The sequence below is a fragment of the Zosterops lateralis genome, assembly GCF_965231275.1.
Source record: "Zosterops lateralis genome assembly, chromosome: 21".
Taxonomy (NCBI): domain Eukaryota; kingdom Metazoa; phylum Chordata; class Aves; order Passeriformes; family Zosteropidae; genus Zosterops; species Zosterops lateralis.
The window spans coordinates 3,375,925-3,399,706 of NC_139781.1; the positions used below are offsets into that span (position 1 = coordinate 3,375,925).

A 23,782-nucleotide genomic window follows, 5' to 3' on the forward strand; every position below is an offset into this window, starting at 1 on the left:
CTTAGCTATTGACTCAAATTGTCTGTGTTGAGTAGTTCTCTCTGCTTTGATAATTAACTTTTGATCATTACTGAATTTAGCAGCTCTAGTCAGATGTGTTCGTAGCCATCCTCCTCAACTATTTCAGTGTTCATCGCCTTTAATCTTTGAACAAAATGATCTCAATGAGCCTCCATCAGCCTCGCTACTCAGTTAATAATTCCTGTTTCTCATCTTCACGACTGAGTTTGATTTGTTTTAGACTTGATGCAAGCTTTTGATTATTAATTTAAGACATTTCAAAGACAAACATGTTTTAAGAGTTATTTTTTTTTATCTTATATTCCTAGGCCTTTACAAGTAAGAAACTGATTTTAACTTCACAATGACTACTAAACTTCATCTATTAAAAGTGCTATCTAGAAACAGAACAGGTGGGAGGTCCCTAAACCCCCATATATGTGCCCTGAGTGACAGATGCTGCTGCCAAAGATTGAAATGAAATTGGACTGGTATAATGTAATATTCAATGGGTGTTAGGAAAATTACATCATGGGACCTTTGCTAATTCTGAGCTTGAAAACATCCATTAAAATAATTTAGGATGATTAGAAAATGGAAGTCAGAGTGAACCAGACAATCTTTCCACTTTAATTTGTAATTTTCTTCTGATTTTTTTTAACAATTATAGCCTCTCAATAATTGTGCTCCTGCTCCCTAAGACCTTATTTCAACAGCTGACTCCAGTGTTGAATAAGAAGGAAGAAGACGAGGAATGTGTGAAAAGCAGGAAGACACAGAGGCTCATCCATCAGAGAATTTTTGCCCAGGGATGTTTTACCCTGATTCTTGTAGCTGTGAATGACTTCTACCTCTAGACCTGATTTTGGTGCTAGCTGTTTTACCATTAGCTGAAGAGGTACCTGCACTGTGCTGTACTTGTTCTGTAGTGTGGATTTACCCATAAACTTACTTTATTAAAAGGTATTTAATTATTACACAAAAGATTAAACACTGGAATAAGCAAAAACTACTTCTAGATTGTGACAAAGGACTGCAAAATGTGAAAACGATGCTTTTCTACATCACTATCAATTACCTGACTGGCTTTTGGATTGAATGAACCAGAAAAAATATTCCAGTTGGTACAACTTTCCTACATCACACAGGAGAGATGAATGAACTGACAAGAGGATGGCTCAAAAATAACCAAGTAGAACAGTTGGCATCTGCAAAATGAATATTTTTGGTGAAGTGTTACAGGCGAAGTGTCTGCTATCCAAAGAAAATATGTATTTTCCATTGCATAACTGAAAATCTGAAATTTTCATTGAAAACCATTCTATTTTGAGAAAGAGAGATTAGACAGAAAAAAAAAATAATTCCAAGAATGCCCCCTCACCCTTCTGATCCAGAAGCACAGGTGAGCCAGCTAAGAAGGAACTGTTGAGCCTCAAATCTTCTCTTAGGGTGAGACAGAAGACACCTCATGCCATCAAATGTGTTGGCAGAAGAAAGTAGATCTTCATGCTCAAACTTTTCCCCTTTTTCCATGAGGTCCTGCAACCCTAACTGAGGTTTATTTCCCAGTTTCTAACCAGCTCTGGGTGAACAGCCAAATGACTACACAAACAGGTTTATAACCCACCACACTCCTCTCCTGTGCTGCAGGTATAGAAGAGACTCCTCAGAGGCTCAATTCAACAGCACAGTAAAAACAAAGATACTTTCCACATTAGTTGAGTTTTATATATATAGTTTATATCTCCTCCTAGATTATAATTTGTTTTGGAAGTTATACCATGCTCTTATTTATCCAGAATGCCTTCTCTGTGATCCTAAGCAACCAGCTGAGAACCACAACTTATCGACTGTGCTGTGCTCTGAATTCTCTGACAATGCAGCTGGTGCTAAATACAGTTGGATTTCCTCTGGAGGAGGAGAACATGGTGTGCAGCAAACAAACCATCCAGAATTGTGCTGTGAATCAAAAGACAAAACCCAAGGCCTGAAGGATCAGTATATGTATGTATAAATATGTGTATTGTGCTCCTTATTTTTTTTTTTCCTCTTTACTTCATTGGTTACACTCTCCTCTACCTGTCCCCTAATGTCAACAGAGGAGATTGTGTTTCTTTCTTGCTAATTGCCTTTGACATGAAGTTGGCAACCTTGCATTTGAGATTCTGTGTGTGATGTTCCCAGTCAGTCTCACCTCGAGGACAAAAAGCCCAATGTTACTGTATCTAGGACCAAAAACAATGGAGAAAATACTGTCTTCCTCATGTCACAGCTATAAAAATGAGTATTTTTCCTTCAGGAGTCAGATGTTTGGAATGGATTAGCCAAAAACCATTTTTTTTTTTGTAGTATCAAGTCAGCAAGCATGTGGTATCAGCAAATCAGAATGGTTTACTGAGCCCTGGCTGTGTATGAACCGCAGAGAGCTCCTCACCATTGCTTTGAGCAATGCAGTAACCTTCATGGCTCCACAGAGAAAAAGCTCAGAAGTACTTGAAATAATGCAAATTTCATTGTAGTAGAGGTTGGGAAAAACAAAATAAAAAAAAAAGAGTATAAGTGACCAAATCGAAACCAGTCTGTCTGTGGTTTAGGAGTCACCTTCATCCTTGACGAAAATGAACTGCTTTTAATTAAGCAACCACACAGATATATTTCTATCAGCATTTTTTTTTCCCCAAATCCCTATTTTCCATCAGTCTAATGGTGTAAATCAAACTAAGAAAGTGACCAATTCTTGAATAACTATTCTACGCATTTTTCTAAAAAAACAGAGAAAAGATCTACACACACACAGAGTGCACACTGCACTCTGAAGAGCGCTTGTGTGGACGTATCTGAGCTGGTTTTAAATTAGCCAGTGTGGATACTGTGAACATTTGTTGCTTTTGCCAGGCAGGTCTCAGTTTACTCAGTGTCTGTGGTGAACTTTACAATAGAAGCTGTTACAGCTATCTGTCAGCGAGCAGCCCTACTGCAAAGATAACTCACGTAACATGTTTGCTGATTTTAGGGCTTCAATACTAATGCACCTTGACAAAAGAGGCTTTAAACAGTGTCCTTGCCCATAAGAAATTATCTCGATGAGAAGCCGCTATTTGTATTAATTTTGAGTCGTCAATCCAAAAAAGGAGAAACTGTAATACAATGTTACAAATTCCACTGATTCTGTTTTTGCAGTCTTACCATCCATTGTAACCTACTCCAGGTGACTCTGCCTCCTCAGGGGAGTTGGAGTTGATGATCTCCTGAGATCCTTTCCATCTCTGAAATTCTGTGATTGTCAATTTAAAAATGCTAACCAATGTCTCATAAAACCTATTAAAGTGTTCTGACAGTACCAACTGACTATGGCAGAGAACAGAATTCTGTCTAGAGCTAGACCTGATTTTACTAACAATTGTTTTATTTGGAAAACAACTATACAACCCTGGTGACAGAAATTCGGAGAACTATATTGAATGGTCCATTAAAAAAAAAAATAAATCCACATTGAAATTGTGGTTTGAAACACCATTTCCTGGAAATCAATTTGTTACAAATTGATCACAAATGACCAAGGCTTAGTGGATGATAATCCTATTGTGAAAATATAAAAGATTTATTGGTAACTAAAACTCAGCGTTTGCCATTGTCTTATTTACTGATGATTTTTCTAAAATGTGTTTGGTTCAACCCTCCAGAGGGCTAACAAATAATTTAAACATCCATTCCTTGCTGGGTTCACTCCATAGCTGCACTTCATCATGTTAAATCACATGATTAAAACACTGAAGAGGCAGAAGAAACATAGAAAAGGTCAAGAATCCTTTGTAAGAGAAACAAAAAGTTTTCCCCAAACTTTCTCCAAGGAATCAGCCGCAAAAGGCTTGTTTCAAGGAATATCCTTTGACCTTACTGTCCAGCTGCAGACAGTCACCACAATCTGTGCATTGTTCAGTTTCCTACTTCTAGCAGGAGAACCATCTTTTCTATCCCTGAAACTTATCTGAAGAGTGCTGATATTTTGTGCTCTTATTATTAAGGTCTCTCTCTCTCTGCATGAGGTGCAGTTTCAGAGTTCAGTCCCTGATTGTTACTTTTGCCATGTTCACTTGCTCTGCCACAATGGACACCTCAACATACAGCCCCTTGCACCCCTGCACATTTGCAGTTTATGCCCTTAAGTTTTCCTTTTTGATAAAGGCCCTCATCTCATTTCTTTGGGAATCCAACCTATCCTTAGTCTTCTCCCCGCTTTAAGGAAATGAATAGCTCCCTAGACTTGAGAAGCAAAAGGGCAGAGTCACGGAGTACCAGCAGTGGCAGTGAATTGAAGGTGTTCCTGCTCATGCTGCCCATTTATTTCCTGTGCAGAAAATAAAGACTTTAAGGACTTTAATTTATACTGAACATTACATCTATACTGAATGTTAAATGTATTACAAGCAGACAGCAGAGACAACAGAGGTAAACACACATGAAATAACTTTGCTGACCCTGGTCTGGTTCAGTACATTGCTCAGATGACTTAGCAAATTACTAAATTGCACAGTTCCAAAAATTAGACTTAACAGTATTGCCATGAAATTGGTAATTTTGAAAAGCAGGCACACACTCCACAGGAGCACCCTGCTCAAATCAACTGCACTGTCACACTGTGGTCCTGACCTGTCCCTGTGTGCAGGGAGATCTGCTCTGGGAAGATTCATCCTGCCAGAACAGATCACAGCACCTACAACCCCAGCACACCTCGCAGTGGTAGATGAATTCATCCTAAGAAAAATTAAGGTGTTTAGCTTTCATTACTATTCTCTTTCTGGAACACCTCCAGGAGAGATCAGCTTTCACTTCTCTCCTTATTCTGGCTAACAGAGGCTAATTACTGGATTTATCATGCCCTTTCTAACACCTACTTTATGCTTTTTCTGGCCACCTGTAAGTCCCTCCTTTGCCTCCCTGTCTCAAACCCAGCACTAGCACTATCCTTTATTGGTGTAAAAAACTCCCAGGAATTCAGATTTTGAAGTTCATAGACAGTTGCTTAGGCTTTTACAGAAGAGCAATGCTGCAGGTGGCCAGTGTAAGAAAACCAGACACTTCCTTCACCAAAATGCTTCATGAGACATTTGTGATAAAAACCCCACTCTCCTTCTGAGGAGAAAAGGGAGATAAATGTGTCCTGTGTGGTCAGATTAGTGAGTGTTGAGCACTGAGATGGCCTGCAGGTATCACAGACTTCAGATTTATTTTACAGGACAGGATGGCCAAGGCTGGATTTCTCTTAGCAACAACAATGCTGGGGTTGAGCAATTCTCTCACCTGCTGCTGCCTCTGCTTTGTTGCCAAAACACTGCAGGGCTTTTGCATATGTAGCACACATAGCAAGAGGCTCTCGTGAAATGTATTTTACTCATGCTTATAATAAAGACTCCTTTACAAAAAATTGTGTGCACAACCATGCACACACACACACAGAGTACATGGCCCATCCTGTGGACTGAAAGCCTCATTTCCCTCTTCTCTCCCAACCCAAAAAGGCTGGCAGATCTCCAGCATCAGGTTCTTATGGCTGGACTGAGGAACCACCTCTATTTAAGTAGTGACAGAGGCATCAGGGGTTCTAAAGATTCTCCCTCACATGGATGATGTCTTGCAGTGGGGCTGACAGAGCTTTGGTAGCTTCAGGCTGGTGGCAGAAGTGAACCCCAGAGCAGTTGGGTTCCCTGTTGAGTGAATGGGGGAACAGAAATGTCCCTGTTGGAGTGCTGGGGGGTTATGGAGTGCCTGCTCACATGTAGGGAAGAGAGGAGAAAGGATCTTGAAGATTTAAAACTTCTCAGCTAAGGCATTTCATTCCCCCTTCGTTAGGCTGCCTGCTTGCCTGCCAGCATTTCTTTTTCTCTGTTGTTTTCTTTACTGGGCTGGAGGGTTTTTGACACTGAGCTGCCAGTGTCAACCCATGGAAACACTTGGAAAAGGTGAAGTGCTGGGAGGGATGGAGTTCCTCCAGTTCCTGTGCTGGTCTGGGCAGATGCTGCCCCAGAGTCCAGGCAAGAGCACAGCTGCAAGCTGCAGGGGCAAAGTCCTTCTTGCTGATCTGTGCTCCTGTGAGCTCCACAGCAACCATTTTTCCTGTATTAATCCCCTTCCTCACTGATGGATGACCTCCACAATAACAACATGTGTGAAAAAAATTACATGTGATTCTGTGAATTTGGGCAAGTTAAAAGTTTTTGGTAACTAAAACTGTGTGTTTTAGTGGTGTGCTTTGCTTTTTGCAGGAAGCTCAGCCCAGATCTCAGGGTGATAATATGACATTAAACAAATGATATGAACCTACATCATTACCATGTGAATTATAACCCTAGATATGTCAGTCATCAAATCTCTTAGTACCAAAATTTGCCTAACAGAAGCTGGACTATTAACTTACACAGCTGATATATTGTTGTTTCAACCAGTGTTGTGCACAATAAAATAATTTGAATAACAATTATAATGGACTGAGGTAGCAAGAAGGGACATACATCCATGAAAGGATTTTTCATGGTTAGAGACTGACAAGGTTGGAGAATGACTGTATTATCATAATAGCTTCTGTTTTCATTAATGGCTTAATGAAAACATTTCCCTACAAATATAAAGCATGACTGCAAATCTTAAACACTGGAATGTGAGTTCTTTATCAAAGACACACTGCTGTGGCTACAGCTGATGCTGCACCACTCTGGGATTTCAACAGAACCCAATGACAGATAAACTGTTTACATTAAAAGACTCTATCAAAGTTATTTTGCACCTAGTTTCATCCTAATCCATCTGATTTTTCTATAGCTTTGACAAGATGACCTCTCTCACTGTGTGTGCAGTATTGATGTCATTACTGAAGAGCTGTTCTTCAGCCTTTCTGCTGATAACAAAGTAAATGGAAATGTAGAGAAACCTTGGGGAAGTAAACAGCTTGTTCAGGATCCAGCTAAAAAATGGGAAAAAATAAACCAGGTAAGGATACCTATTGTTACAAGGAAAGTGACCACTGCTGCACTTTAAAAAGTGTTTACATGATATGATGAAGGTGTATTATTTACTAAAACTTCATAAATTCTAAAAAATTTAACTTGAATAAAGGCATTGAAAGCTCAGCATGTATTGTAAAAATTCAAAGCTCAGCCTATGGCTGATTGCCTTTTAAGACTCAGCTAAAAATTCAAACATTTTGAATTTAATTACCTAATACTAACCTAGCAAAAAAGAATTATGTTTATGTAAAACACAAACCGTAGAGTAGGGCCATGAATTACATACATGTCTTGTGTTTCTAGGGTTTTCAGAAAAGTGGCAATCACTAAGGGGAGAAGGAAAAAATCGAGTAGAAAAGAAAAACATCTTATTGATTTGTTCTGCCAAAACCCTATATACATGAAATACTGAAAATGGAGCAGGTCTGTAACTAGTATCAAAGTTTCTTTGGTTCAAAAACACACAGAGCACCAGCAATGTGCTTTAAATTAAGTACACATTTAAAAGGTTAACAGGACGACTCCTTAGGCAGAAGAACAAAGAGGAGCTGGTTAGAGAAAATTGTGTACACCACAGCTACTTAAAATACTGTATCCAGGCACAACTCATTTGGATGCCTTTGAGCTCAAAGCTTATTTGAATTATACAGAGGTGTTTTAGAGAACAAAAATACTAACCTGTGTTTTATCTAAGCTCTTTCTGCTGAACTGAGCTACTAACTAAAAATCTTCACTACTCTTCCTAATTTCTGATGTAGTTTTTTAACAGAGTAAAAAAGCCAGTATCCTTCCTTGGAGAGGAGTGTTTTAAGCATCTCTGAAATGCCCTGTCATCTCCTGGTTTTACTAACAGCACGTCTGTCATCTGCCCTGAGTGCACCTCTTGTAGCCACTCTGAACATCCTGTGCCACACTGAATGCAATACTGATGTGCCAATGTTCCTCTCTGTGACAACACCACAGGAGTTCACAATCCAGGCAATGCTCACATGTAACAGCACCTCTGAAATAATGCATTAAACACATGTGTACCTGATATTATAAATATGTGACAGAAAAATCCATTGGGCTGGTCAGTGTGCATATTAAAAACCATTCAAGTAGGTCAAATTGTGGATAACTTAAAACTTTAAAGACAGCAATTTTAATAAAACTGTCAATACAATTTTCTTTGTAAAAACATTTGACACTGATTATGCTGCTTATATTGAAAGAGAAACACAAGGTCTATATCTTCAGATCTTTTATTGAGCTGCGAGTGCAGCATCAATAACTGCTCCTCAGCTGTAAATGAAAATTGATTCCACATCTAACCCACCGTTTTCTGAGTGTCTTTAATCCCAAATCACCCACAATGAGACAGAAGAACCAGCATTTTGTCTTTGGGCCAAAGCTTATGTCCCATGGCCAGCTGCACAGGGTGTGCACTGGAGGCACTGTGGTTGTGTTCACACGTGTAAGGTGCACATAAATGTAAATGCAGCCCCTCACTGAGAGGGCCAGGAGGTGCCAACAGGAGTTTGCAGCTGGGGTGGAGTCATTTTAACTTGCCTCATGCTCTACTGCAATGACCTGCATGGTCCAAAGCCTTACAGACCTGAAATCTGAAGGCACCTGCAAAGAAAATCTACTGCACCTCCTGCAGGTCGCAGCCCAAAGAAATTCACTCAACAATTTCTGCATCAAGCCCACAGCTGCCAGAAGGCTAAAAGGAAAAGAACTCCCAAAGTTTCCGTGCAATTTGCAGAAGTTTGGCACTAGGAGGTTGAATTTGCAAGCAGCTCTCACTTGCTGAAGCCTCTTAAGCCCCCTGGGGTGAAATTAAAGGGTACAGTCTCCTTCATGATTTTCTTGGTGATACGTTGCTAGGCCATCACCATGTGTGCCTTACCCAAAATAAACATAACACCTACATTAAGGAGAACTCTCCAAATCATGTTAATAACTTTTAGGAGCAATTTCCAGTTATTCAAAATTCTGTTTGAAAACGGAATGCCAAAACTAGGCAGGCAGCACCATTAGTAAGAGCCTCGCTGATGCCATCTATAGAATAAATACTGACCTCAACCTGGTAGTTCTTATCTTATCCTATCCTATCCTATCCTATCCTATCCTATCCTATCCTATCCTATCCTATCCTATCCTATCCTATCCTATCCTATCCATCTTATCCCTATCCCTATCCCTACATCCCTATCCCTATCCCTATATCCCTATCCCATCCCATCCTATCCTATCCTATCCTATCCTATCCTATCCTATCCTATCCTATCCTATCCTATCCTATCCAGAAATGAACTTCTCATTTACATGACTGACTGTTGTGCTCCTCCTCAGCAGTGGGGAGAAAAGGAAGGAGATCTGTAACACCTGAAATAGTAGGAGGCCCCACAGACCCCTGAGGAAATGCAATACAGTTCATAAATAAGGGTGCTCCTTCACAAGAGTCAGGGAGGAAAACAGAAGAGCTTTGTTTCCTGCAGCAAAGTTTCTAACAATCTTCCACCTTGACAAATGGACTATTGCTGGTCTCAGAACATGGCCTGATAGATCAAACTTCCCCCACATACTACAGACTTTCACTAAAAGTTGATATCCAAGTACATTTATATATCAGTGTCACTACTGGCCTGGAAAAATTGAAGGGTCCATAGCAATTCTCAAAGGACAAATCCTAGGGATCCCTGCTGACTGTTCCCAAAGAATTTTGATTTCCTTAAAATTAGAGGAGAAATAAAGGAAACAAACTTGATTATTAAATACTGTGTTGGGGTTTTTTGAATAAAGATGAGTAAAAGCCAGCTCATGCTTCACATTGCCTGCAGGCTCATAGCAGAAAAATTCATAAAGACTGTAAAGACAATGATTTCATTTCCTTATAGAAATGCTGCATAGACTGCCAGAACGGTTTTGAGCTGAGAGTTTTAATCTTTTCTCTCCCTGCCAGAATGAGCACATGTGTACACCTGAATAACAACAGTCGTTTGACTCCAAAATATTTATGTTGAAAAAGCCCTTGAAGTTACTTTATTGTTGTTTATGTGTCTGACCAGTGGGCCAGATCAACCTTTCTTCCAATTTCCAATCCCCTCTCCTTAAAGAGATGTGGCAGAGGCTGCTGAAGTGTAATGAGTGAATCCTGCTGCTCAGCATTGCAAGGCCTTAGCCTGCCAAAAACATGAAGGGACTTACAGTCATTCACTCAGGAAACCTAAAAAGCTTTGAGCTGTATAATTTTGTCTACAACCTATGTGTCATACAAATAGAAGAGATGCAACCACATTTATGTGGGGTACACAGGAGAGCTGAAGGCTCCCTTGAAGTGCAGGACATTTAAGAAATGTTCTCAGTGTGTTTGTGTCCAGTGCCTTTATTTGGAATCCCTAAAGATAAAGGTCAGGTAATAGATGACACCAAACTGGGTGCTCAGTGGTGGGCTTGGTAGTGCTCAGTTAAGGGCTGGACTTGATGATCTTGGAAGAGACTTTCTAACTGAAATGATTGTATGAAACAAACAAACAAACAAACAAAACCCCCAAAAAACCCAAACCCAAAACAAAACAAAACAAAAAATAGTCAAAAAAATTTTTCTAAATAGTACAAAATTTTGAGAAACTACACAAATGGCCCTGATGGTGCTCTCTTGTTTGTGTGCAGCCTGTGCTGTGAATGCATCACTGGGACCACATGAGGAGCTTTGGGGCAGTCTGAGGCTTCATCCCCAGCACAGAAGGGCTCAGGCTGCAGCCCCTGGCCCGGGAGCAGGGCTCTGATCACTTACAGCACTGCCCTGGTGAGAGGGATGTCCCACACTGACAGCACTGAGGGCTCCAAGCTGTCAGGACCCCTCTGTGCACTGTGCTCTTCCTGCTTGGGATTAACATCAGACATGACATCTGCTCAAGTCAGTGAGGGCTTTCCATCTGATGTCAGCAAACACTGGTCCAGGCATTTGCCTCTTCATTCACCAGTGATAAGGGATTTCATCCTTGGAGTGTAAACTGTGTGAACTCAGCACTCTGTAAATTCTACTTAAGTCACTAGAAAAACATTACTGTAGGGAGACAACAGTAACTGCTACCTGACAATAGATTTCCCTTTCTGTATTTTAAGCATCTCAGGATCTGTCCTGGGTTGCAGTGTAGGATGTACACAAAGTATTTATTCTATCACCATCTTCATGAACTGTTGAAACCAGGTGGGCGACTGTTTTCCCAAGCCCCCTGCCTCTTCTGCTAATGGCCCATTAACGCCTTTGGGGTGTCTTCTGCTAATGGCCCATTAACGCCTGGCCCATGAGTCACAGGTAACTCCCTCCAGGGGTTATCTCTGTTAATGGGCCATCAAGGACCCACTTCACAATTCCTCATCCTATTGTGAGATGCTCTGCCCAGGGGGAGGAGCCAAGCATTCTCACCTGGATATAAACTGGTATGTGGGACAGTGCAAGGGCACTTACCCACTGGATTCCCAGAGGACCAGAGCTCCCAGACCTTTCTGTGGGATCACTGCTTCAGGAAGAGCCCCTCACCTGGACTGCTCCCACCACCCTGCTCAGGGTGTGTTCTGACTCTGTCAGTGATCCTTTGTGTTGCATTTATTTTATTTTTACCTTTTTATCTTTTTTCTTATTAAATTATATTTATGACTTGGAGCCTCTCACTCGTTTTGCTTTCAAACCACAACAGGATCACAATGCCATTTTACAGGAGCATTTGGCCAATCTGCAAACCTGATGGTGTCATATGTCAGCACCATGTTTGCTCAACACCACATTGCACAAGTACAGGATTTTACCCTTTGGCTTCAGAATTCAGTGTGAGTCTTGCCCGTGCTAAAAAACACTGACTTGTATGACTAAGGGGTCAACTTTCACCAGAAGGTAAATCTTTCCTCCATGACCCTAAAGGATGGATGAGGTAGGCTGAAGGAGAACATTTAGGTGGTTTAAAAATAAATAAGAAAGAGTGATTGGCCTATAATTAACATTTTCCAGACTGAACAGATGATCTTATGTTGAATTATAGCATCACCTTCCTCTCTATTGCAGACATTTAAACATTTGAGCCTATTGCATATATAAAGTAAAAGGAAGGATGAATTTAACACAAAGTTTCTTTTTGGGTTTTTTTTTTCTGATAAGAATGTTGAGAATATGAATTTCACCAGCTTTCTTTCCCAGCACTACACATAAATATTTATAAAGTGGGAAGGATAGAGAATGGCATGAGCCAGTTTTCTGAAAATGATTGTTCATTAACACCCCAACTACGTGGAGAAACTTTCAGTATTGATTTAGAGCAACATGCTGAGGGCTTTCCCTTTCACAAATGGGAGTCACTGGATCACTGTGGACTCCCAACTCTTGACTCTCTGACTGGAATGAAAACTTACAGACCAAATTTTCTTGTGTGGGCAATGGATTGCAAAGAGCAAACAACCTCTGTAATTGTGTTGGTGCTCTTATATGGTCCTTTTACACATCCTTCCAAAAAGGTCATCAATTCAGAAAATGAGTGCAAAGCAAGGGGAGTTAGCTTGGTACAAGGGAGGAGAGAGATTCAGAACAGATTGCCTGTTCCTGGGTGATGCTCTCTAATTCAAAGGTTAATAAGTCATATTTTGGTTTAGTTTAATCCACTTCACAAAGTTAACCAGCAAAACTGAAACACATTCCTGTTTGAGAGTGTTTCCTCTAATGAGAAGGAAGCAAACAAGGCTTAAGCTAATGGGTTCTGCAGCACACCAAAATGCTTTTCATGCAAATACAGTAAGTCAACACACAAAGAGATCCAGCCAATGACATAACTTTGTCAGTTTAAATGGTCTATGTGCTTATATTTGATGTATTTACCTGTTCATTGTCATCTTCATCACTGCTGAGTTTTAGATCATCCTCAAGCATTCTGAAAAATAAAAAAAGAGAAACAATACAGAATTACATTTAATAAATTAACTTTTTGTACAATGGGCCAAATCTACACCTCAGCAAAGTCAAAGCAAAAACTCTTTTTCAATTTGACAACAGCAAAATCAGACCTAAGGTAAGTCAACTGATGAACAGTCTAAATGTGTATGTATTAGTGCTTCTTTGTGATTTCAGGGAAGAAAAGTGACTTTCAGACTCATCCATCATGAAGTTTGGCAGTCAGCTGCTGTTTCCTCTTTTATTTCCACATTGTCTCCATATACACCTATATGTGTTTCTAAATCAGAGGAGAAATTCAGCTCTGAGACTGCTAAAAACAGAGAAAAAGTCACCCATGTTTCATTCTCAGTCTGGGGCATCGCCAGTTTCCTTTCTGGTACCAATCCCTACCTTACCAAACTGAGGATGCAAAGTGGATATTAGCCAGAAGAGAAGGTGCTTGTTTGAGGTTTGATGGTGTTGTTAGTGTCCAAAGGCAGAGCAAGCATTTTCCAAGCTGGGAACCTGCCAGTTCATACCCTCACTTTTATTTATTTATTCATTTTTTAATACAGGGAAATCTCACAGGCCTGTGCCCTGCCCTTGGTCAAAGGGGAAGGAAGCTCCTTAAAGATGTGGCTGTCCCTATGCCTCCCTCCCTTCCTTTGGCAAAAGAAAGACTTGAATTGCAAATTCAACTCAAATTCAAACACTCTTATGACTTCTTTTAATCCAAGACTTGGGTGTGGGAAAACACATGGGGTAAGAAACCTTGTTATTTGCTGCTACAGGGACAGAGATGGGATCTTCTTCGGGGATCTGTCTACCTAGAGAGACGAGCCGTTACCAAATAAACTCCTGTGTAGCTTCCCATATATTCATGCTTTTATCTGAGCTGATAATCATCTGGGCACACTTCTACCTCACACCCATCTTTTCATCTTGACAAATTGTCTTATCCCAGGATGATGGAGGAATGAATTGGCACATCTCCATCTGACCTGCTGCAGCAGCCACTAAAATCACAGATCTTCCTTTCTACCAGCCCCAGCTCCTTTACCCACGGCAGGAGGCTTGCAAATTGCAATTATTGTTTCCTTTCTGCCTTGATGGGGACTGAAGTCTATGATTTTTTATTGTTAGCCTTTAAATAACTCCAGCAATCAATGGATGTTCTGTTAGGAAGCTTTTTTTTTTTTTTTTTTTTTTTTTTTTTTTTTTTTTTAAGACTACCAGTAAATCATGGAAGTCTCCTGACTCACGGAATTTTAAAGAGGGGACAATAATCCCAGTGTGGAAATTTTAGAACATTTGAAGCCCTGATGGTGCCCTTAAAAAGTGGAGATCTTTAAACTGGTTTGTGAGTCATCTGTCTCTCAGTGACCTCTGTTGTCGGGCAACCCAGTGGTTACAGAGTATCTGGACACATAACTACCACTCATTAGCATCCCGATAAATGGCCAATACCTCCCTGTAATATGTGAACCCATAAAAGTACCACTGCAGCATGGATTAAAAAAAAAATAAACTTCTAAAAGTTAGTATTTGTGCAGGGGTTTGACTTTGTCTGGATGCCAGGTGCCCACCAAAGCTGCTCTACCTCTCTTCATCTGGACAGGAGAGAGAAAATGTAACAGAAGGCTTGTGGGTCCAGAAAAGGACAGGGAGAGACTGCTCAGCAATTACTGTCATGGACAAAACAGACTCAGTTTTGGGAAATCAATTAGAAGTATTGCCAATAAAATCAGAGTAGGACAAAGAGAAATAAAAGCAAATGGTAGAACACCTTCCCCCTACCCTTCCCTTCCTCCTGGGCTGGACTCCACTGACAATTTTCTGTGCCTCCCCCCTCACAGTGGTGCAGGGGATGGGGAATGGGGGCTATGGTCAGTTCATTGCACCTTATACCTGCAGGTTCTTCCTCCTCACGCGAAGGAAGAGTCAGAGAAGGGAACTGCCCAGGGAATTTGCCAGAGAAGGGAATTCATTCCTCCCAACTTTCCCCTCCTCCCCCAGCCTGGGGTCCCTCCTGCAGGAGCCAGCCCTTCATGAACTTTTTCAACTCCAGGGATTCTCACAGGTTGAAGGGCTTCAGGAATCCTTCCAGATCAGGTCCCTTTTGTGGGTCCATCCTCCAGGCAGATACAGCCTACTCCACTGTGGGTCCCCCATGAGCTCACAGGTCCTGGCAGCAATCCTGCTCCAGTGTGGGCTTTTCTCTCTACAGGGACACAGGATCTGCCAGCACAGTCTTCCCATGGGGTCAGAGGCTCCTTTGAGCATCCCCTGCTCTGGTGTGGGCTCCTCCCCGGGCTGCAGCTGGATCCTGCTCCCCAGGGACCCCCATGTCTGCAGGGCACAGCTGCTGCCTCTCCATGGGGAACCTCTGCTGGGGCACCTGGAGCACCTCCTGCCCCTCCTGCCTGTCTGCAGGGGGCTCCTCTCACACACTCCCACTCTTCTCTTCCAGCTGCTGTTGTACAGCAGTTTTTTCCCTCTCTAAAACCTGTCACTGCCACAGCCACTGTCACTGCTGGGCTCAGCCTTGGCTGGTGGCAGGTCCATCCTGGAGGTTGGCATTGGAAATGAGGGAAGCTTCTTACAGAAGCCCTCCCTCTGCAGCCCCCCTGCTACCAAAACCTTGCCATTCCAACCCAACACTCAATTTTTCAGGGATTATTAATCTTCAGAGGCCTGGACTTTGGCGATGAACACAAACTTTTAATGCTGTTTATCTAGCAGACACATTCATTTGTTTCCCCAGAGCCATTACTTGCTGTGCCATTCTCAATGTATCGCTGTGCCTTGATCTATCCACAGTCCCTGATTGTTATCTGCAAGTCTCATTACACCAGAAGGACAATACCCCCAGGAAACCCAGACCATTTTCATACAGGACTATATCATTCTGACTCTTCACTCTAATTCAAGCCTACACTCCTACTTTTAAACCTACATTTCACTTTAATGTGTAAATTATCCACTGCTTTAAAGAATCACTGCTAGATAATGTATCCTATTGTTATTTTTTAATGCAGATTTAAGTGGATATAATGCAAAGATCTTTTCATGAATGAAACCCAAAGGGTGGTATGTTTTCTTTCTTTCAGCAATTGGGTGGTTTGGAATTTGGTTCTTTCTCTTTTTTTTATTTTTTTTTAATTTGTTATGTGTTAAATTCCTTTTTGACATACCATAGTAGAAATAAAAAAAGGACAAAAAAAATTCCATATTGGAAAAATGGAAAGAACAAAGAAGAAAACATAAAAAAGATAAATGGATGCACTTACTAAACTAACCCTACAGCCATCTAAAATGGCTGATTAATAACTGTCCTCATCCAGCCCATACTGCAGACACTTTCTAACAAGTACAGTCAGCGTAATACATGTTTATTGAATATTGAAAAATATAAAATTGATATAAAACATGATTAGTAGGAAGGACAACTGTTAGAGCTGGTTTCGGAGAAACTAAATTTGCAGGATTTATGAGTTCCCTTCAAGAGACTAATAGATGTTTAGACAACTAGAGAGAGGAAAAAAATTGGATTTTGGCATTCCTTTAGCAGTTCCAAGCTTATCACTTGGAGTATATAATTCTTCTTAGCCTGTTCTGCTAAATGAAGAATATGTCATCCCATTCAGTTCCAAAACCCAAAGCTTAAACAACTAAACTAACCAGCTTCTAAAATGCATCACACTCCTCTGGCAGATGGAACAATTAAAGAGAAACTGAGTATAGTATCAACCAGAAATATAAGGTAGCCAGAGAAGTGAGGAAATAAATTAAATATACACAGAACATGCAAATGTAGAATGCTGAACATTTCAAATAACCTGCTCCCAGGGAATATTGGTTAGAAAAAGTAATATTTTACACAACGCAGAGGACTAGATGGTGTTCCACAATTTTAAAATGTGCTTAATATTCTGAAGACATGGGTCACAGCAGCTTGTACTGTTTAATGTTTCTATTAACTCTCATTTATAAGCAAGTACCATCTGATTGCACTCAAAGCCCAATAAGGACTTTTTAAGATTGCCAGCAACCTTAATTCAAGGTGACTATTTCACTGTTATATCTAGAAAGGTATTTTAGCTTCAAAGCCCTGAGACAGGAGAGCTGTGTATCTACAGCTCTCCAAAACACTGTCTGGATGGTCTGAATGTGAAATTAGGCACTCTTGAGTGAGAGGTCCCTCTAAATACCCATATGATCTATTCTGCTCTATGTAATTGCTCACCTCAGAAGCACCCAGACTGGAGATTGCAGAGAGTATTTGTTATTAAGATCAGGACAGCTATTAATAAAGGCCAATTTGGAGGCTATGTTAAAATTACAATGAATACAGCCAATGAGGGCAAATCAAAGAGAAAACTGCCTGTATCAGAGAGCTACCTCCAGGGGTGTTATGAATTCATTTTATTTCCTATTCTTCTCTGACCCAGCTGACATTATTATTGAATATACATGTACTTGTTTGTCTTTTCATCCATAGCTAATGCAAAACACCACTTTAGGGAAAGAATAGGATTAAGTAAGATTTTTTATTTTATTATTAGAGTAATGCCATTTACTATAACAGTTGAAGTTATGTCAGCACATTTATTATAATCTACAATTTTCAGAGGTTTATAATTTGGAATGTGAAATTCTTGCAGAGCAGAAATGTTGGGACAAAGCAACACATTTATCTGTGGTGTAAGTAGGGGCAATCTCATTGACTGACTACAATATCCACTTCCTCCAGGGATGAATCTGCTCCCAAAGCAGATTGTTCCTACATTACAAATTTAGCTAGACAAACGGCTGAACAAGGGTTTTATTAGGATGGGTTCTGTAAAAGTCACACTAGAAATAGCAAGAACATGAACACTGAAATGGGACTTGCAGCCCATCCTGACTTTTGAGTTCAGTGGATGTTTTGTGCACACCAGACCTGCTGATTTGGGATCCTGTCAACAAGCAGCTGAGGATTTGATTAGGGACACATGAGATAATTCACTCCCTGAAAAAGCACTAGCACAGTATTATTCCATTCCAGTCACTTTTACAGAAGACTATGAACTTAAAGGAGGATTTTCACTTTTTTTTTTAATTTTTTGTTTTGTTTTGTTTTTGGTTTTGTTTTGTTTTGGTTTTGTTTAATGTATAAGGTATTTAAATGCTCTTAACAAATAAATAAGGTCCTGATTGCTGGTGCACTTCTGGGAATGCTATGCATTCCTTCCTGCTCTGGTTGTGGAGGGCTGGGATGGGAGTCTGCTGTGTTTTTAGTAACTTGTTTGGTGATACAGCTTCCTTAAGGAGGAGGTGTTTAAAAGGCAGCATGGATTGGATAAGGTTCTGCATGTCTAATCTGCTCTGGGATCAGTTCACCACTGCACTGGGGCTCACTCCAATGTGAAAAAAGCCTTGTGGGAATGAAAAGGATGGAGGAAAGGGAAGAGGGCGCTGCAAGCAGACAGCCAAGGGAATACTGGGCAATTCCCTAAGCCCGAGCTGCCCAGAAAATAACTCACTCATGTCAAACCACATCTGTACAAAATGCATATCTCATCTGAGTCACAGCACAGTGAACACAAGTGTTGCTTCTGCAGGAAGGAGGACAGGCAGTGGTGTTAACCAGACATACAGACATGCCATGCTTTTCTTGGCAGGTTTGTCTCTGGTGACATGGAAATGCATTCCTACGATTTCTCTGCTACAACTAGTTATTCCATTTGATATTAGAGAGAGAGCTCAGACTGTTATAGCAAGTTTCAAACTTGTGAAACTTAATAAGACTTAATCCAGAACAGGCAGGAATTTAATAAATGTCTTTGGGGTGAAGAAAAGTAGTACACTGCAGCCTGAGTTATGAAGCCCTTGTCACTTCTGTTTGCAGCAACATTCCTGCAGAGGGAACACAGTCCATGCAAATAGTGACTTAGCACTGAGCTGCCACCTTTTCTACCCCTGAACCTGCATGGAAATAAGGCCATCAGTTCAACACAATCTCTGCTGCTTTACCCCATGGACTTCAAACCCAACTTGTTTTTCATTTTCCTAGTGCATTTCTCTGTAGTATATAAGGCTTCTCCAAGAGTGGTAACTCAAAAGGTATCATGCAAATGACAAACTCTATAATGGAATTCAGATGTATTTCAAGAATGTGTTGCACACACTGGAGCACAATTTTATAATTTATCAAGGGGAAAGAAGGGGGCTTATGTGTGTGAAAACATCTAACAATAGATTTCCCCAGAGAAGTTCATAATACAGTGAACAAAAAACTGAGGAAATGAAAATAAACGGTAGAGTAATTCCAAAGGAAAAAAGAAGATCTTTTGTTTTAAAACATCCCATCAATAAATCTTGAAACCTTATATTCATTCTTCTGCTGAAATGTGCAAGTCATCCTTACATTATTTCCTCTGAGATACTGCAAGAGTTATGGTAAAAGAAAATCTCAAAAGATTAAATGGAATTTACAAGCACCATTTACCTTAATAGTCAGGACCATTTGTCCAGCAATTTTATACATACTTAAATATAATTTATTAATTTTCCCTTCTCCTCATCCACCATTTTCCTTCATTACGTTTTTGTCAATGATGAAGTCAGCCTTGCAAACTGCTCCTCACAGAAGTAACTTCTGCTCATTAAAGCAGTTCCAGTGGCCTGAATAGGGCTAATTTGCTTAAGGTATAGATCAACTCCTCAATCTATGGCCTGAAATCACCTCCCCTTGGGAAATGACTGAAGTCAAGTTTTGTGTCTTCACTGCAAAACAATCTGTGAGCAACAGAGGTGCCTGTTCTCTTCCCTGCCACAGGACAGGCACTCATTAATTATCCTGCTGGCATGGTCAGCCTCCTCCTGGCCAGGGATGGACAACCATGGCTGGTTAGGACACACTCCACCCTGTGTTGTCACAGGCAGCCTTGCCATAGTGTTCCTGGCACCATATCAGTAATTAGTGTAATTACAGCTGGTGAGAGAGAAGTAACCCCTGTGGTTTTCTATTAGGTACCTCACAATTAGAGAGTGCACTTCATTACTCATCTCTCCGTATCATCTCTTAATTTCAAAAGGATTAAGCAAAATTAATTCTTTCAGTAGAAGAATTTTTTTATCCAGCCATCCATTAATGTCTATGGATAAAGAAAGCTCTTCAAGGCAACTAAGACATTAAGTTGGTACCTAAGTGCATTATACCTACTGCTCTGTTGACAGGCATTTTGTGTTTCATTAGGGCTGAGACAAGAACTTTGGGAGGAGGGAGAAACCTGCTGCCAAATTTTATGGGAATCTGTATGTTTAGTACAAGTAATGCTCTCTCTGCTGAGCTTCAATTCTGCTTGCAAACAATGCTTCCAACAGAACGGGATCAGAACTGGGCCAAAATATTTTAAAGGTGGAAGAGGAAGTTGCAAACAAATCAAATAAAGCAGCATCCTTCTGTGCGAGTTGGTATTTTTGCCTTAATAATACTCATACTACTGGGTTTCTAAGCCTTCTGCCTTAGAAAAGTGCAATCTCCTTCACCTTGTGTCTCCCTCCACTGCCCAGTGACTCCACACAATCTCTGTTCGGCAAGTTCAGGGTTTGATGCATCATTGAAGCAAAAAGAGGGGGAAAAAAGAGAGAAAAGAGAGACAAGAACAAAGAAAAGTATGGGTCCAGGAAAAAACACAGGGAGTGACTAATAGTTTCTAAAGATGTCAGTATAAAATGTGCATTCTTAGAGTTTGTGAAGAATAAAAATGAGCACCCACCTTTTTTCAGTGTGCTCAATTCTGACAGTGTGCACAAAGCTTTTACTGTTTTCCCTTTGATAAACTGCAATGGCTGATATAATTTTGGGTTCTGCTATTTATCAAGAGCAATATATAGTCCAAGAGCCATTTCTGTGATACATACTCATTTCCAATGCATTCCACATGAAAAACACCTGCTTACTCCAACCATATTTGATTAAAACTGTCTCCTGGCCAGAGCACCACTATTTTCTCTGGTAAACAAGCCTTCAGTTGGCATATTTACACACAAAGGCTACAGGAACTTAGCACACAGTTAAACAATGATTGATAATTCTACCAACAACTTCCAAAGTTGACTTTAAAAAAATCATACCAGAAAATATATTAAATAAATTTGTTCAACAAGGAATGAAATAACACAGAGCTGGCTCGTCTGTCCAGTGTTCTCCAGTGCATATGACCTGTAAGTGGGTCTGGTTTCTTAATTTCTGTGTAGATGTACAACAGCTTAATAAAACTGTAAAGGAATTTTTATTTGTGCAGAAGGAAAGCTTGAGATGTTTAATAATGACTGGTAGAGGAAAGTAGGAGGTAGAAGGTTGGCCACAGGGAATATGGGCAAGTACCAGGGGCTTGTGTGTGCAATGGGGAACTGACCAGGACTTTTAGGGCTGCAAAGACACTAAACCTCTACAAAAAATACTGCTGGACCATGCCTGGTACACAGGGTAGTTCAAAGATGATCAAAAGTCCCCACAGAAAGCAAAGATAAGGTGGTCTTGGGCAAGGTGAGCTTCATTTTCACTGCCCTAATTTGTGGTCAGTTTTTAAAGACCCTTTTGTACCTGCAAAATACGGTATCAAGGACCCACAGCTATCCCATAAATCTGATACAGAGTTTGCAGAAACGAATGAATCTTCAGTAAGACTGTTCCCTTCTATCCCTAAATGAACATTCTGTTGATCAGTCTAAAAATGTATAAACAGATGAATCCAAGCAGTACTAAAACTAATGTAAATATAGGGGATAAAATCAAGCAAGTCTAAAACTAATATAAATAGATCGGATAAATGAAAAAAAAAATACTTAAATGATTTCTGAATCTGGATGATTTATAAGCCACTGCATATGCATGAGAGAAATCAAGCACCAAGCACAGTGCTGAAAACACTGACTCATGCAAATAATCCTTGCTCCTGCAAGCACTATTTTTCAGGCTCAGATCCAAACACAATGCCTGACACTGTTTGCTCTGATAATCACTCTAAGATAAACAGATATGAATAACTGCAAATACTTCCAAGCATTTCCTTTCACTTACAATGTAAAAAGAAAAATTAGAGGATAAAATGAAAATGTATGTTTCCACTTCCAGATTTCATACATCATTAATTCTGTAAAAATATATCCATCTTCATGTTGATAGTTCTTTTTGCTTGGCAAGCTTGAAGAATGCAATATGCTAGATAACCTGATTGAAAATTTGATCCTATTGTTTAACAAAATGAGGATTGTTTCATAAGGGGCTCCACCATGTCTGTGCACATTTTCCCCTAAGTAACAGTGTAAGACTTGTATTTCCCCAGACAGCTGAACATTTACGTTGATGTACTTGGCTACAGATCCAATCTTGCTCTGGCTGTAATACAGGAGAATTTTCCTCAGCATTTTGAATTATGGCACTGAAATAATTTAACAGTGCCTTCTGTGCATGTTGCACAAGTTTTCTGATGCAGTTAGCTCTTCCTGAAAGTCTGCCTATCCTACAAATTGTGCCACATCGTTAAACCCTTCTTAGTCCTGAAATCTGAGGATATTGTTTTCAGAATCACTGCAAATGGTGAAAATTCTGGAGAAGCCAGCTTTTCCCCACAGCCACACACACCCTCCAATCTTTACAGTACCCAGGACGCCCAGGTTACTTCTGAGCTCTCTGCTGATTTGTGCTCACAGAGCCCTCTACAGTGTTGGAAGAACGAAGCTGTGAAGAACCAAGAAAGGAACATTAATGGTTGGATTGAATGACCACATTAGGGATGCTCACAGACACTGTTTATGTGCAATGACAGAAGCACAAAATGGCTGGGGTGGGAAGGAACCTCTGGAGATCACCCAGTCCAGCTCCCCTGCTAAAGCAGGTTCACCCAGATCACATCCAGACAGGTTTTGGGTATCTCCAGTGAGGGAGACTCCACAACCTCTCTGGGCACCCTGTTCCAGTGCTCAGTCACCCTCACGCAAAGGAAGTTTCTCCTCCTATTCAGATGGAACTTTCTGTGTTTCAGTTTGTGCCCACTGTCCCTTGTCCTCTCCGCTTTAATATCTATCTATCTATCTATCTATCTATCTATCTATCTATCTCTCAAATTCATCTTGAGACCACCCTGCTTATCCTTTACTACAAAGCCTTTGAGGAGCATTAGGGTTTATTCTCTGGGAGGTACGTTAATATTATTTTCATACCAAATTAGTTATGAGATGAAATACATGTTACTATTGGAAAAAGAAAACCCTCAAAATATGGTCCCCAAGGCTAAAAACATTCTAAACCAGAAAATTTTAGACTACTTTTTTTTTGCCTTTCTTTTTGACCATTTATATCATGTCTGGCACTTGGTTTCTTTTTCCATGACTGAAGAACCTCAATGTTATTATCAGACAAATAAACAAGAAAATTAGTACATGAAATTGATAAATGGATACTCAGTGTTTTCTTCAAAGGGTAAAACTTAGGGATGATGCAGACTAAATTTAATTGATAAAGTCTAATGACATCATGACTTTCCAAAGACAAATAATAGAATAATAATATGACAAAATTGTCAGACTGGATCAGGTCCGTGGTATGTTTAGTTTTACATCTTGTCAGAGGAGGTTGTTCAATGGAAAAATTTGTTAGCAGTGAACTATTTTTCTTAATATAGTGGAATTAAAAACTGCTTCACCATGCTCATGAAGCACATCTGTCTCCCCAAATTCTTCATTACAATTTTATTTCAGAGTTTCTTTGAACCCTGGCTCCACTGTTGGCAGGAGCCCGAGTGCTAACTGTAGGCTGTGTAAGAACCTATTTGTTTTTCCTGGCCTTTATATCCTAACATTTAAATTGTGAGAAAATAAATGG

At 40.2% G+C, this 23,782-nt stretch overlaps 1 protein-coding gene across 3 annotated transcripts in view; it reads right to left on the bottom strand.

The window, feature by feature from the left end:
- Positions 1–23,782, bottom strand: part of AFF2 (ALF transcription elongation factor 2) — a 339,134-nt gene that overhangs the window by 88,043 nt on the left and 227,309 nt on the right. For all 3 annotated transcript variants that reach the window (XM_083876555.1, XM_083876554.1, XM_083876556.1), the window contains exon 8: positions 12,856–12,907. In XM_083876555.1, coding sequence (XP_083732681.1) covers positions 12,856–12,907 — 52 coding nt within the window. The remainder of the gene's footprint in view (positions 1–12,855; positions 12,908–23,782) is intronic.